The following is a 13,087-nucleotide window of genomic DNA, read 5'->3' as shown; positions in this document are numbered from 1 at the left end:
TGACCCCGTGTTGGTGACGTGTCCATAACGTGACCCCGTGTTGGTGACGTGTCCATGACGTGACCCCGTGTTGGTGACGTGTCTCTAAAGTGACCCCGTGTTGGCTACGTGTCCATAACGTGACCCCGTGTTGGTGACGCGTCCATGACGTGACCCCGTGTTGGTGACGTGTTCATAACGTGACCCCGTGTTGGTGACGTGTTCATAACGTGACCCCGTGTTGGCTACGTGTCCATAACGTGACCCCGTGTTGGTGACGTGTCCATAACGTGACCTTGTGTTGGTGACGTGTCCATAACGTGACCCCGTGCTGGTGACGTGTCCATAACGTGTTCCTGTGTTGGTGACGTGTCCATAACGTGACCCTGTGTTGGTGACGTGTCCATACGTGACCCCGTGCTGGTGACGTGTCCATTACGTGACCCCGTGCTGGTGACGTGTCCATAACGTGACCCTGTGTTGACAATGTGTCCATAACGTGACCCCGTGCTGGTGACGTGGCCATAACGTGACCCCGTGTTGGTGACGTGTCCATGACGTGACCCCGTGTTGGCTACGTGTCTCTAAAATGACCCCGTGTTGGCGACGTGTCCTGAATTTATGTGCATGTTTGAAATTAACTCATCGAGTAAGAACAAATAGAGATTGTTATCGCTCGCTCTGACTGCCAACATCACCGCCTCTCGTCCCCGTGCCACTGAATTCCAAGTTACTCCTACACACATTCTGATTGTATCGCTCCGTCTCTCCCTTAGGTCTTCTTTGGGAAGCTCAGGACTCGGGGAAGTGGCGGTGAGTCTCGATTCGCTGGAGTAAGAGAGGGACAGTAGAATAACTTCACCATCACTGGGCAGGAAGATTGAGATGGGATTGAAGATGGTCACTCGAGTGCAGATGTGAGCACAAACTTTATAACTAGGAGAGAGTTCTATAAATACAAGACCTTCATCTTCACCTTTGCCTCGGACTGCCTCTTTTTACAATAGATTCACATCCTTTCCCCAAGGGTAGCCATGATGCACTGCTTTAAGTAGCGTCTTGAAATCCCGTTGCGCTCAGATAATAGATTCAAATTGTATTGTAAATTCTCTTCAGAAAAAAGGGGATCCAGAGGCAACCAAGACAATGATTGTATTTACTCATCAACAAAGAGTTACATCGAGATACTGTTACGTTTGGACGTGTTGAACGGTGTACAGTAGATTCCTTCATAACGACCACCGCTGTTAACGACTTACCGCTTAATAACGGGCCTCCAGAGAGTCCAATGTGTAGTGTATATAGTATATAGTGTGTAGTGTATAGTAGTGTATAGTAGTATATAGTGTGTAGTGTATAGTATATAGTAGTGTAGTAAAGAGTGTGTAGTGTATAGTGTAGTGTATAGTAGTGTAGTGTATAGTGTAGTGTATAGTAGTGTAGTGTATAGTGTAGTGTATAGTAGTGTAGTGTATAGTGTAGTGTGTAGTGTTGTGTATAGTGTAGTGTGTAGTGTTGTGTATAGTGTAGTGTATAGTGTAGCGTATAGTAGTGTATAGTAGTGTATAGTGTAGTGTATAGTAGTGTAGTGTATAGTGTATTGTATAGTAGTGTAGTGTATAGTCTAGTGTATAGTAGTGTATAGTAGTGGAGTGTATAGTAGTGTAGTGTAGTGTGTAGTGTAGTGTATTGTATAGTGGAGTGTATAGTATAGTGTATAGTGTAGTGTATAGTGTAGTGTATAGTGTAGTGTAGTGTATAGTGCAGTGTATAGTAGTGTAGTATATAGTGTAGTGTATGGTGTAGTGTATAGTGTAGTGTAGTATATAGTAGTGTATATTGTGTAGTGTATATTGTGTAGTTTATAGTGTAGTGTATAGTAGTGTGGTGTATAGTGTAGTGTATAGTGTAGTATAGTGTAGTGTATAGTAGTGTAGTGTATAGTAGTGTATAGTGTAGTGTATAGTGGTATAGTGTATAGTAGTGTAGTGTATAGTAGTGTAGTGTAAAGTGTAGTGTATAGCAGTGTAGTGTATAGTGTAGTGTATAGTGTAGTGAATAGTAGTGTAGTGTATAGTGTAGTGTATAGTAGTGTAGTGTATAGTGTAGTGTATAGTAGTGTAGTGTATAGTAGTGTGGTGTATAGTAGTGTATAGTGTAGTTTATAGTGTAGTGTATAGTAGTGTAGTGTATAGTGTAGTGTATAGTGTAGTGTATAGTAGTGTATAGTGTAGTGTATAGTAGTGTATAGTGTAGTGTATAGTGTAGTGTATAGTAGTGTAGTGTATAGTGTAGTGTATAGTGTAGTGTATAGTGTAGTATATAGTGTAGTGTATAGCAGTGTAGTGTATAGTGTAGTGCATAGTGTAGTGTATAGTAGTGTAGTGTATAGTGTAGTGTATAGTGTAGTGTATAGTAGTGTAGTGTATAGTAGTGTAGTGTATAGTGTAGTTTATAGTAGTGTAGTGTATAGTGTAGTGTATAGCAGTCTAGTGTATAGTGTAGTGTAGTGTATAGTAGTGTAGTGTATAGTAGTGTAGTGTATAGTGTAGTGTATAGTAGTGTAGTGTATAGTGTATAGTAGTGTATTGTGTAGTGTATAGTAGTGTAGTGTAAAGCAGTGTAGTGTATAGTGTAGTTTATAGTAGTGTATAGTATAGTTTATAGTGTAGTGTATAGTAGTGTATAGTGTAGTGTATAGTGTAGTGCATATTGTAGTGTATAGTAGTGTATAGTGTAGTGTATAGTAGTGTAGTGTATAGTGTAGTGTATAGTAGTGTAGTGTAGTATATAGTGCATAGTGTAGTATATAGTAGTGTAGTGTGTAATGTAGTGTATAGTAGTGTAGTGTATATTGCAGTGTATAGTAGTGTATAGTAGTGTAGTGTATAGTAGTGTATAGTGTAGTGTATAGTGTAGTATATAATGTATAGTAGTGTAGTGTATAGTGTATAGTGTAGTGTATAGTAGTGTAGTGTATAGTAGTGTAGTGTATAGTGTAGTATATAATGTATAGTAGTGTAGTGTATAGTGTAGTGTATAGCAGTGTAGTGTATAGTAGTGTAGTGTATAGTAGTGTATAGTGTAGTATATAGCAGTGTAGTGTATAGTAGTGTAGTGTATAGTAGTGTATAGTGTAGTATATAGTAGTGTAGTGTATAGTAGTGTAGTGTATAGTAGTGCAGTGTATAGTGTAGTGTATAGTGTAGTGTATAGTTTATAGTAGTGTAGTGTATAGTGTAGTGTATAGTGTAGTGTTTAGTAGTGTAGTGTATAGTGTAGTGTATAGTAGTGTATAGTGTAGTGTATAGTAGTGTAGTGTAAAGTAGTGTAGTATATAGTGTAGTTTATAGTGGTGTAGTGTATAGTAGTGTATAGTGTAGTGTATAGTAGTGTAGTGTATAGTGTAGTGTATAGTAGTGTATAGTGTAGTGTATAGTGTAGTGTATAGTGTAATGTATAGTGCAGTGTATAGTGCAGTGTATAGTAGTGTAGTGTATAGTGTATAGTAATGTAGTGTATAGTAGTGTAGTGTATAGTGTAGTGTATAGTAGTGTATAGTGTAGTGTATAGTGTAGTGTATAGTCCAGTGTATAGTGTAGTGTATAGTGTAGTGTATAGTATACGTTGCGGCAGCTCTCCGATCTTACATTAACATGCTAATCTCTCACATTAACATAACTAGCCCTGCCCATGTCGTTTATAACCCTTGGGCTACACCCATTTTAAACCTTTAAAACAGTTTGCCTCAGCAGCTTTCCCGCTCGTTCTTCCTCCTGATGACAAGCGCTTGTTTTGTGATCGAAACGTCGCAGTTTCTTCATTTTTTTTTATTATTTTGAACCTATCTACGTGTCTTTACCAAAAGAATATGAATTCCTGCAGTCACAAAAGCTTTAAGTTAACCATGAGGGGGTGACGTCACTCCGCATGCCGCACCCCTCCCCAATAACCATTAGCGGGTGACGTCACTCCATATGGGGCAACCCCCTCCCCCTCATTAATAATCATGAGCTGAACATTTTTTCTATTTAATATTTCAGATTTACTGCAATATACACCTGTCCTTGGGCGGGCAAACAAGCTCGTTTCCTATACTCGCTTAAAGACCAAATCACTTGATGACCGGTTTTATAGAAACTTACTACCGTCATTAAGAGGGGTTCTATTGTAAATAAATGTGTCTGAATAATACAAAAATACACGAGGCCTGTTGGCTGAAAGGCGTATTAGAATGTGTCTGTGTATATCTGCGTCTCGCACAGACAGCCCGGTAACGATTCACTCCACACACGAGACGATGACTGTCCACGATTCTGAGTTGTGATTTAAGATGCACGTTTTGTTCCGTTGTTGAGAACAGCGGCCTCTAGTTAGCAGCAAGAGTCACGTGAAACCATTATGTAGGAGTATGAATTGTTAGAACAAATATTTTTACACGGATAATTAATTCAATTGATCTATTGCAAGGATACAAATTCATTTTAATCGATGAATCCATACATCGTTACACCCATGGCATACTCACCTGACCGATACGTTTTAACAGAACCAAGTTTATCGGGAGCATAAGGACAGCCTTTGGCGGACACCGTTTCATAAAAAAAAATTAAACACTCACTGAACTTAGGTTAAATTTAGGTCATCGTGAACGTACTTGCTGAAATTATTGGAATTGTCATAAACTCAGGCCAATTTTTCATTATAATTACAGCCCCCCCCCCCCCCTCGAAACGCATCTTTCATGCTCACGTGTCGAAACTTTACATTCAAACTCTGGGTGGCACTGATGGTGAAGCCACATTTCAGTTGGTGACCCTGTGACCCTCCCCTCCCTCCGCCCCCGGAAAAATCATGTCCACACAGAAAGGTTAGCGGCTCTATAGTGCGGCTCCACTCGAGCCACTCGCTCAGCCACTCACACGAAGGGGGCATCAGCAACGACGGATCGACGACTTTACGTTCCCCGTATGTGCCTTCACCATCACGACCCCACAGAGCAGCACTCCACGGCAAAATCCAACTGTCGCCGATAGCTAGTTAATATGACAGAATAGCTGTTAAGGGGTTAAAATCGGCTCAACAAAACGTCTCATCGACTATCTTCGGGCGTGATAATAAAAAAATGGCGTCTTGTTCATAAAACCGTACAGAGGAGAGTGAGGAGCTCCGAGGCATGGAACGTATCAAGAAGCGGCTCCATTGCTCGTTGTGCATATTCTGAAATGAGGGGAGCCTTGACTGCCCTGCGTCTTGTGAACAACATAGAGAACAACCTGGAGAATAAGGAGACCGGGGTTCGGTCAAATAAGAACGAGACCGTTTAGTTAGCGCCCTTAGAGTTACGACACAGCATTGACATCTGCATGCAAACGAACTGGGAGCCAGCTGAGTGAGGCCAGGCAGAAAGGGGTTTCATGTGAGCACATTTTATTCAAGCACTGCCTGCTCTACTACCACTTGTGTCTGCCCGAATGGCTGCAACCACGTGTGGTATCATACGTGCCCATACTGTTCCCACAAGCTTCCCTCAGTGTATCTACCCCATGTTGAGGTCTACCCGAGGGACTGTTTGATCTCACCCATTCTGCATTTAACCACCACACTGCAAGTCCCAACACTTCGCTTTCCGCTAAACTGTGCAATTTTCTCTTTTCGACTTGGTTCCAAAGCTCTTATAACCTCGCTCAAGTCAAGAAACGTATGAACTCTTTATCGATTACACCTTCAGTAAGTGCGGTCTCTCGACAGCCTTTTGCCATGGTGGTCATTTATTTCTGTGCCCAGAAAAAGTAATAATATTATTAATAAAAAATGTCCCTTCGTTCTGACGACTATCCCGAACATCATAATGATCACCTTGTCTCCCCCCTCAGTCGAGAGCACTTATTTACTGATGGCCATCCGGAAATACCTAGGCCAGAATGATGAGACACTAGAGAGCTCGCCCCCTATGTAATTTGAGACATGGAAGCATCAATTTGTCATCGTAAAACACCAGGGTAGTACGACAGCCACTTTGTTCATTAAGCCCCTGACGTACCAAAGTCCTATCTATAGTCATTGATGAGATTCCAAATGTGCTCCAAATTAAGATTTGCTGGAATGCAAAATAATCACCTTTGAAGGAACAATCTTGGAAGCCCTGCGGTTTCCGTCAAGACCCACGCAGTGAGTGTCACTTCTCACCACTTAGGGAAATGGGTCTCAGCCTCGAGCAGAGTGCCGTGAGACATTTTTCAGTATACGTGTGGATGCGTTGGTGTGTGATAAGTTCCATTTGTCTGCTTTTCTCGGTCTCCTGACGAAGCGAGATGAATTGAACATGAACCCGGCCCGGGCGTTGACGTGATTGGTACGCGCGCGACTCCAGATCGTGCGTAGGTTGATGCAGCCCAATTCATCCTCCCGGGTTGAATAAATAATCGTAATAATTTCAACTTGTAACGCGATGCCGCCACGCAGTGTTCACTCACTCTCGATGAGAAAGAACGACGCAAGAGGTGCGAGGAGCCACACAGACAAGCGGTAAAGGCTACGGCCAGGCATTGAGCCGGTGTCAACCCCACCCCCCCCTCCCCCGAAGCTCTCTGTTCCTCGATATATTGAGGTGCCATCGGCCAATTAATGAGCGTTTAATCTAAATCTGAAGTTGCAATTGTTTCTTGCTGTGGTTGTCCCACCTGATGACGGGCGCTTGCGTTGCGCCCGAAACGTCGTGATGTTATTTATTTATTTAACACCTACGTGGCTTTACCAAAAGAACCAAAGAGTAATGAGCGTTGACATGTGTTAGAAAACTGTAGCGTTAGGGGAAAACCCAGGCGTGTTAGGGGAAAACCCAGGCGTGTTAGGGGGCAACAATATATTCCACTTGTATGGAATAGGCGGAGTCCATATATTGCTGTGTTGTCTTCTGGAAAGCCAGGGTAAATGTCTTCTGGAAAGCCAAGGTAGATGGCTCCTCTTTTTATCTCCAACTGATGAAGACCGCGTGTGTATCGATTGAAACGTCGTGTTTTTTTGCTTTTATTTTTAATCACATTTTTTATTTCAATTTATTATTTTTTTATTTTCTATCTATATGACTTTACCGAAAGAACCAAGAATATGGGCTCCTCAATGCTCGGGGGAGAGGAGTTTCACAGCATCTGCGCGGACCACCAACCCTTGCTTCCGCAGTGCTGGATTGGAGGTGTGTATAGCCATCGCCGTTCAGCCAATGAGTACGACATTGTGGAAGTCGTCTGCCATGTTTTCGATGAATAATCTCGCTTCTGGCAAGGGAATAATGTCCACCGTTTGCTCGGCTGTACACAAACGATGGCAACCCCCCCCCCCCCCCCCAATACTTGTTAGAGCACCTCCGATTAGCACGGTTGGCTACGTACAGTGCGAAAGAAGTACATACAGATCAGGAAAGCGCTTGTTCGGACTTGGATACTGAACGATATAACAGCCCAATTGATCAACTTGGAACAATATTTATCAGCAGGTGAGAGTCCATGCAAGAGAGAGACCTGAATGACTATAGTACAAACATCCAGTGGTTCGTATTCTGATTCTGGTATTGGGAACAGGATGCACATAAATGGTGTAGGAGTCATTTAAAGAACGTGTAAATTAATGGTAAAAAAACCCTTTAAAACAAGAAAATAGCACAAAAAGGCCAAATGTCGATCTTTCAAGATTCAATTAACTAGTGATTTTTAAAAAAAATTATATTGTGTGAAGTTTAGGCACATTTTTTGTATTGCCTATATAAGCATATACAAATTCTAATTGGTTTTCCACTCAAAGTATTTGTGGGGCTGCACTAACTCCCCTATTTACAGCCGGCAGCCAGTGGAGGAAATTCAAAGGACAGATAATTCAATAGGATAAGAATGATTGAATTCCTACAATGCGGTTATAATTTTTAACAACCGTGGACAGATGAGGGGCTGATCCAACCCTTCATTGGGGTTTGAATATGTAGCCTTTCAGATTACAAGTCAATAATAATCTTTGAGCCCTTTGTCAATCCACTGCTGTATGAAAACCTCCCCATGCCATGTCAGTCATGGGGGCTGTTTGATCGTGTTCATCAGTGTGGGTTTGGTGATGGGATGAGGTTCGGTGGTGAGAACCGGTTCAGATATCACTCACCACTGATGATAGCCTTGGCCAGGAATCGAACTCAGTTAATCGGGTCCCACTGCCTATTATTGTCTTGTAACAAAACGTTCCCAAACGAATATAGAGAGCTTCGTCGTTCTCTCAGAGCCACAGTGATTTATATTAGTTGCACGTACATATATCGCACAATCAGGTATGGCTCATGTACAGGAGACTGCAATCATGCTCCGAAACGGACAATAGCCCCTTCAATGCACTAAAATGCAATGAAACGCGATAAAATATTGTACCATTTCGATGTAATATTTTTAATATTGAAAAACAAATCAATGGCATGTGAGTATTCATCTTCGTAACGTAATATTTGTTGTTACGTATATGTGGTAATGGTTGCTGAAATGCAATCACAGAGGTCCCATCGCAATATGATTGAGAATTTGTGCACTGTGCGCTGCACATGCATGGATAACATGTAACATTAAATATTTAAAACTCAAAGGCAAACACGTGAATGAGGGTCATAATTTTCGTCAAATTTTCATCACAGCCCAGATTCAGAAAATAATTCTTCGGTGGCTCACCCAGAATCACTGAGGAGTTAGCAAAGCCAGTACTGTAATTGGCAGCTAAATCCAGAATTTTATGTAAATATAGTAATTTTGCCAAACTAATTCTGAGGATCATGTGAAGTCCAATGAGACCATAATCGCACCACTGGCATTAGGAGTTGCTAAATTGAAGTTGCAAGTGGCCTCCTTGATTCTGCGTGCACATTTTTTTAAAAATGCAAATCCAAATTGGCCACATTTAAATTTTGGCAAACGTTGATTTTGCCAGGTTTTTTGGCGAAAAATGCAGATACGTTTTGATTACTAATATGCACACGAGAGAGAGAGAGCCTCGCCGAGTCTCACAACTCAATTTTAGAAGGGTTCTCCTACGTTCTCGCAGTATGGTGTGATGATTGCTATGTGTGTTCATGTAATTTTTTAAATTTGAATTTGCCAAATTATGACCCACGCTTCTTCACATGATGTCATGGGATCTTCGGCACCCACGGTGAAGCAAATGGTGAATAGAAATCCACGGTTAATACACCCACAGTATTAAACAGGGTGCCCGGCAGGATTCAAACCGTGAACCTCTGTGACAAGCCTAGAACGCGCTCCCATCGGACATTTCATTACCAACAAAGAGGCAATTCACCAGGGTGTGCGGATCGCGTGTGGTGGGGTACAGTCTCCCGAGCCGCATGCGGCTCTTTAATCTACCACATCCAGCTCTTATCGAAGGGGCATAACGTAGAACATGCTATCACAGTAGCAAAGAATCATGAATATCTCCTGTGCTGTGCCAAAAACTGTCAATATATGTACACATATATACACTTGGCTCTTTGCAGAACTCATGGGTATTTTTTGTTTCTTGATCTGTTACAGGTTGGCCACCCCTGCTCTAGAGGCTCTCTATAGACCCCTTCTGCCAGCAGTAGAATGTGCAAGCAATTGCAAGGGCTACGTCTTTATCTTCCTTTGAGGATTAACGGCACTTACCGTTATTTTATGGGTGTGCGACTGAGGGGCTTCAGAGTGCGCCACGAATCTCTCCTTCCAAGTTTCAGAACACGAATGCCACACTTTAAAAATATATGTATCAAGGAAGGACCTGACCTGACTTACAGCTTTGTTGGTTGCATCAATGGGTTGTTGCGGCAATAAAAAGACCAAGAGCCCCTATTTAGCCTCACAGACTTGCAGGAGCAAGGGCTGTTAGTGTGCACCTATTAAGACCGGCACAGCAAGTGAGTAATTGCTGCAACCAGTGGCCATGTCTGTGTGTCACATTAGGAATGGACCACTCTTTTAATTATGTCCTCGTGCAGCAATGGAGTAAAGTGTGGTTTTGTGAAGGTCCTTATGTGCTGTGCACCAACTCAATGCACGTGTGTACACCAGCATGCGATACTGAGTCGGGCCTGTAGGTGGCTGGCAGGGTTATCGAGTTACCTGACCTGTACACCAGTCACGTGGTTAATGGCGACTCGGTTGAGGAGTGCTGTGTGTGACGCACGTGCTGTTGCATTTTACAGGTTAAGGACCCAAAGGTTATTTTTGATAGTTGTAGAAATGTTCGTGTCTTTAAGCTTGGCTTTGAAATTGTAGTTTGTGATATTTTTAATATAATCACTCCCACCACTTCCAGTCTGAAAGTGTAGCCCGACATACCCTCTAAGAGAGCCTCTCCTGAACCCCTTTGGCCAGTGGTGGCGTGAGCGAACACAAGGTGGGTGGGGGTTAATACGAGGGCCTCGCGTTACCAGGATGAGGAGGCCGTGGTTTGCGGGATCTTGATAGACGGTGATGGTGGAGAGCACGGAGAGAATGAGGCAGGCGAACACCAGGATAAACCTGTGGGGGCGTTTGGGAGACAGCGCAGCAGAAACGCGAAACTTAGCACTTGTGTAGTGACATCGCGGGATGTCACTGTGTAGTGCCGGCCCTAGAGAGGCATGGCATGCGATGTAACGACATCGCGGATACCACGATGGTGTGGGTGTAGTACCGACCCTAGAGGGGCCCGGTGAGCGCTGATTGATTGCGCTGGGTGGCACCACGCTTGGCGTGCAGTGCCAGCCCCTACAGGATACGGTGTGGGAGTGCCGGCCATGGAAACGGGGTTACTAAGGGCCGTGGCACTCTGATTGACCCGAGAGGACACGTGACAAGTCTACAAAGGGGCCCCAAGTGGGGGCTGGAGGTGGTCACGTGGTCCGGGGCCAGATCCTGCTCGAGGATTCTGAAAGGAGGATATAAGCCGGGTCCCCCAGAGGGGCCAGCGTTGTTGTTCATCCTGAAGAAACCTTCGTTCTACGTTCTACGTTCTACCGAGTCTCCAACACGTGCACCTGGACCCGAGCTGTGGTCCCGGTCCGTCATAGCTAGTAACGTAACTAGTGTAGTTAGCCTGGTGGTCACCACCATAGGTTGTTATTCTGTTAAGGGGCAGTTACCCCGTGTGTTGGTGTTAAATTAATGTGTTGCCTCCAAGAGTACGTCTGCAACTCAGTTGAATCCATTACACTTGTGTACAGAAATATGTACCCATCGTCAACATCATCATCATCATCACAGGGATAGTCAACCCTGTTAGTCATTTAAGTACATCCAAAAATAATAATCCCTCAATTGACGGTTTATGAATGCAAATACTGTATGTTGACATTCTTTCGTGCCGTACGTAGCCAACCGTGGTCAAATTTAATTGTATACTACATATATTATAGTGCATTTAGTATACGCACATTATATGCCACTATACGTATTTTTCCATTGCATAATCAAAGAGGTCTGCGTAAAAAGGTTTTGCAGGAGTATCACAGATTGTTTCCCCGCCCCAAACACGCCATTGCATCGCCATTTCGTCGCAGCATCAGCATATTCTTCTCACCTGAATGCACACCGGAGCATAAACCACCTCACATTAACCACTGTTAAGCACCACGAGCCCGTGCACTATTGAACCAGCAGTCGCCCAGGCATGTAGGTCTAAGTGGGAACGGCAATAGGTTACTGAATGTGCAGCAAAATGTGCACGTGCCGTACATATTTCCCTCTCCATTCCAGTACAGAAGCTAGTGCGTCTACCGTGGCCATGGTCGTTGTCTCGAATATATGTTCGTATCTAAATGCTATGGCTATGTTTAAGATGCACGCTGCACTTAAACACTTAGCATAAGCCTGGCTCAACGGCATGCCGAGTAACAGTTGACTACTGTGACAACGATGAGTTAAGTACCTAGGAAAGCCGTTGATTTGAGTCTCAACGCTCCTAAAAAATATCGATTTTTGGTTCTTCTTCACGAACAAACCACGAGTCTCACTATCCATCCCGCCGACGGCTTGTCATAGCCACATTCATGCCCATGGATTTGAGTGACGTGATCTATAAATGCGCTCATTAACACAGCTCCGAATAATTTTCGATTTGAAGTTTTCGTGACTGTAAGGATTCATATTCTTTGGTTCTTTCGGTAAAGTCACGTAGAATGAGAATAAAATAATAAAATAAAACAATAAAATTCTCACGACGTTTCGACCACAACACAAGTGGCATTCTTCAGGTGAAATGAACAGATCTGTCGGGACGACAGAGCTACAATGTCGTCCCGACAGGTTTGTTCCTTTCACCTGAAGAAGGCCACTTGTGTTGTGGCCGAAACGTCGTGAGAATTTTATTGTTTTATTTTATTATTTTATTCTCATTCTGCGTGACTTTACCGAAAGAACCAAAGAAGAAGCTCCGAATAACTTCCGCTGCCCTGAGCTTTAGTTTAAATGAGGGCCAATCGAGCTCAAGTTCCAGGTGTATTTTGTTGAAAAGGGTGATAACTCAAGAGACCCGGATAGAAGTCTTCTTCGTAAGATTGACCTGGGTCACCAACGTGATAAAAAAATAAACTGAGCTACTGTATATGTTTTATTTTACCAGGTAAGGCCCACGGAACTTTATAGCTCTTTTTTTCAGAAGCGACACGGCTATCACAAATGATAGCTCAACGGAGTGGCTTATCAACATGTGGATATTTGTAGCAGCCAAATACTCTAAACGCGTGTTGTTGATTATAAATGTGGAGGGAACAACCAGAGGACCTGGAGAAAAATCCACACGGCGACGGGGAGAACACGCAAACTCCAAATATACAGGCGTCAGGGTCAGATCGAATCCACGACCTCTTTTATACCAGGCGAGGTGGTTAACATCTCACTGCCGCCCAAAATAGAACATAGTACATCAATGAAGTAATTAGCAATCAAAACCAGAGCAAGAACACCTATATCACGTAAGGTATTGCCATTGCCACTCTGTCATTGTGAGCTCTACTCTCAGTCAAGCTGCAGTGTCTCTCACTATACCAACAGGCAGACTTAGTAATATTGGTAGAGAGGTGGCGCAGTGGTTAGCACACTGCAATGTGAACCAGGTGACCTTA

General features: G+C 43.2%; 1 protein-coding gene across 2 annotated transcripts in view; it reads right to left on the bottom strand.

Annotated features, from left to right (window-relative positions):
• The window catches only part of LOC116941564 (potassium voltage-gated channel subfamily KQT member 4-like), a 262,834-nt gene that overhangs the window by 79,209 nt on the left and 170,538 nt on the right, over positions 1-13,087 (bottom strand). For both annotated transcript variants that reach the window (XM_032952741.2, XM_032952742.2), the window contains exon 2: positions 10,415-10,505. In XM_032952741.2, the coding sequence (XP_032808632.2) occupies positions 10,415-10,505 (91 nt within the window). The remainder of the gene's footprint in view (positions 1-10,414; positions 10,506-13,087) is intronic.

Source organism: Petromyzon marinus, chromosome 12, assembly GCF_048934315.1.
Source record: "Petromyzon marinus isolate PM22_M1 ecotype Great Lakes invasive population chromosome 12, UKy_Petmar_22M1.pri1.0, whole genome shotgun sequence".
Taxonomy (NCBI): domain Eukaryota; kingdom Metazoa; phylum Chordata; class Hyperoartia; order Petromyzontiformes; family Petromyzontidae; genus Petromyzon; species Petromyzon marinus.
This window is presented reverse-complemented; position numbering and strand designations above follow the sequence as displayed.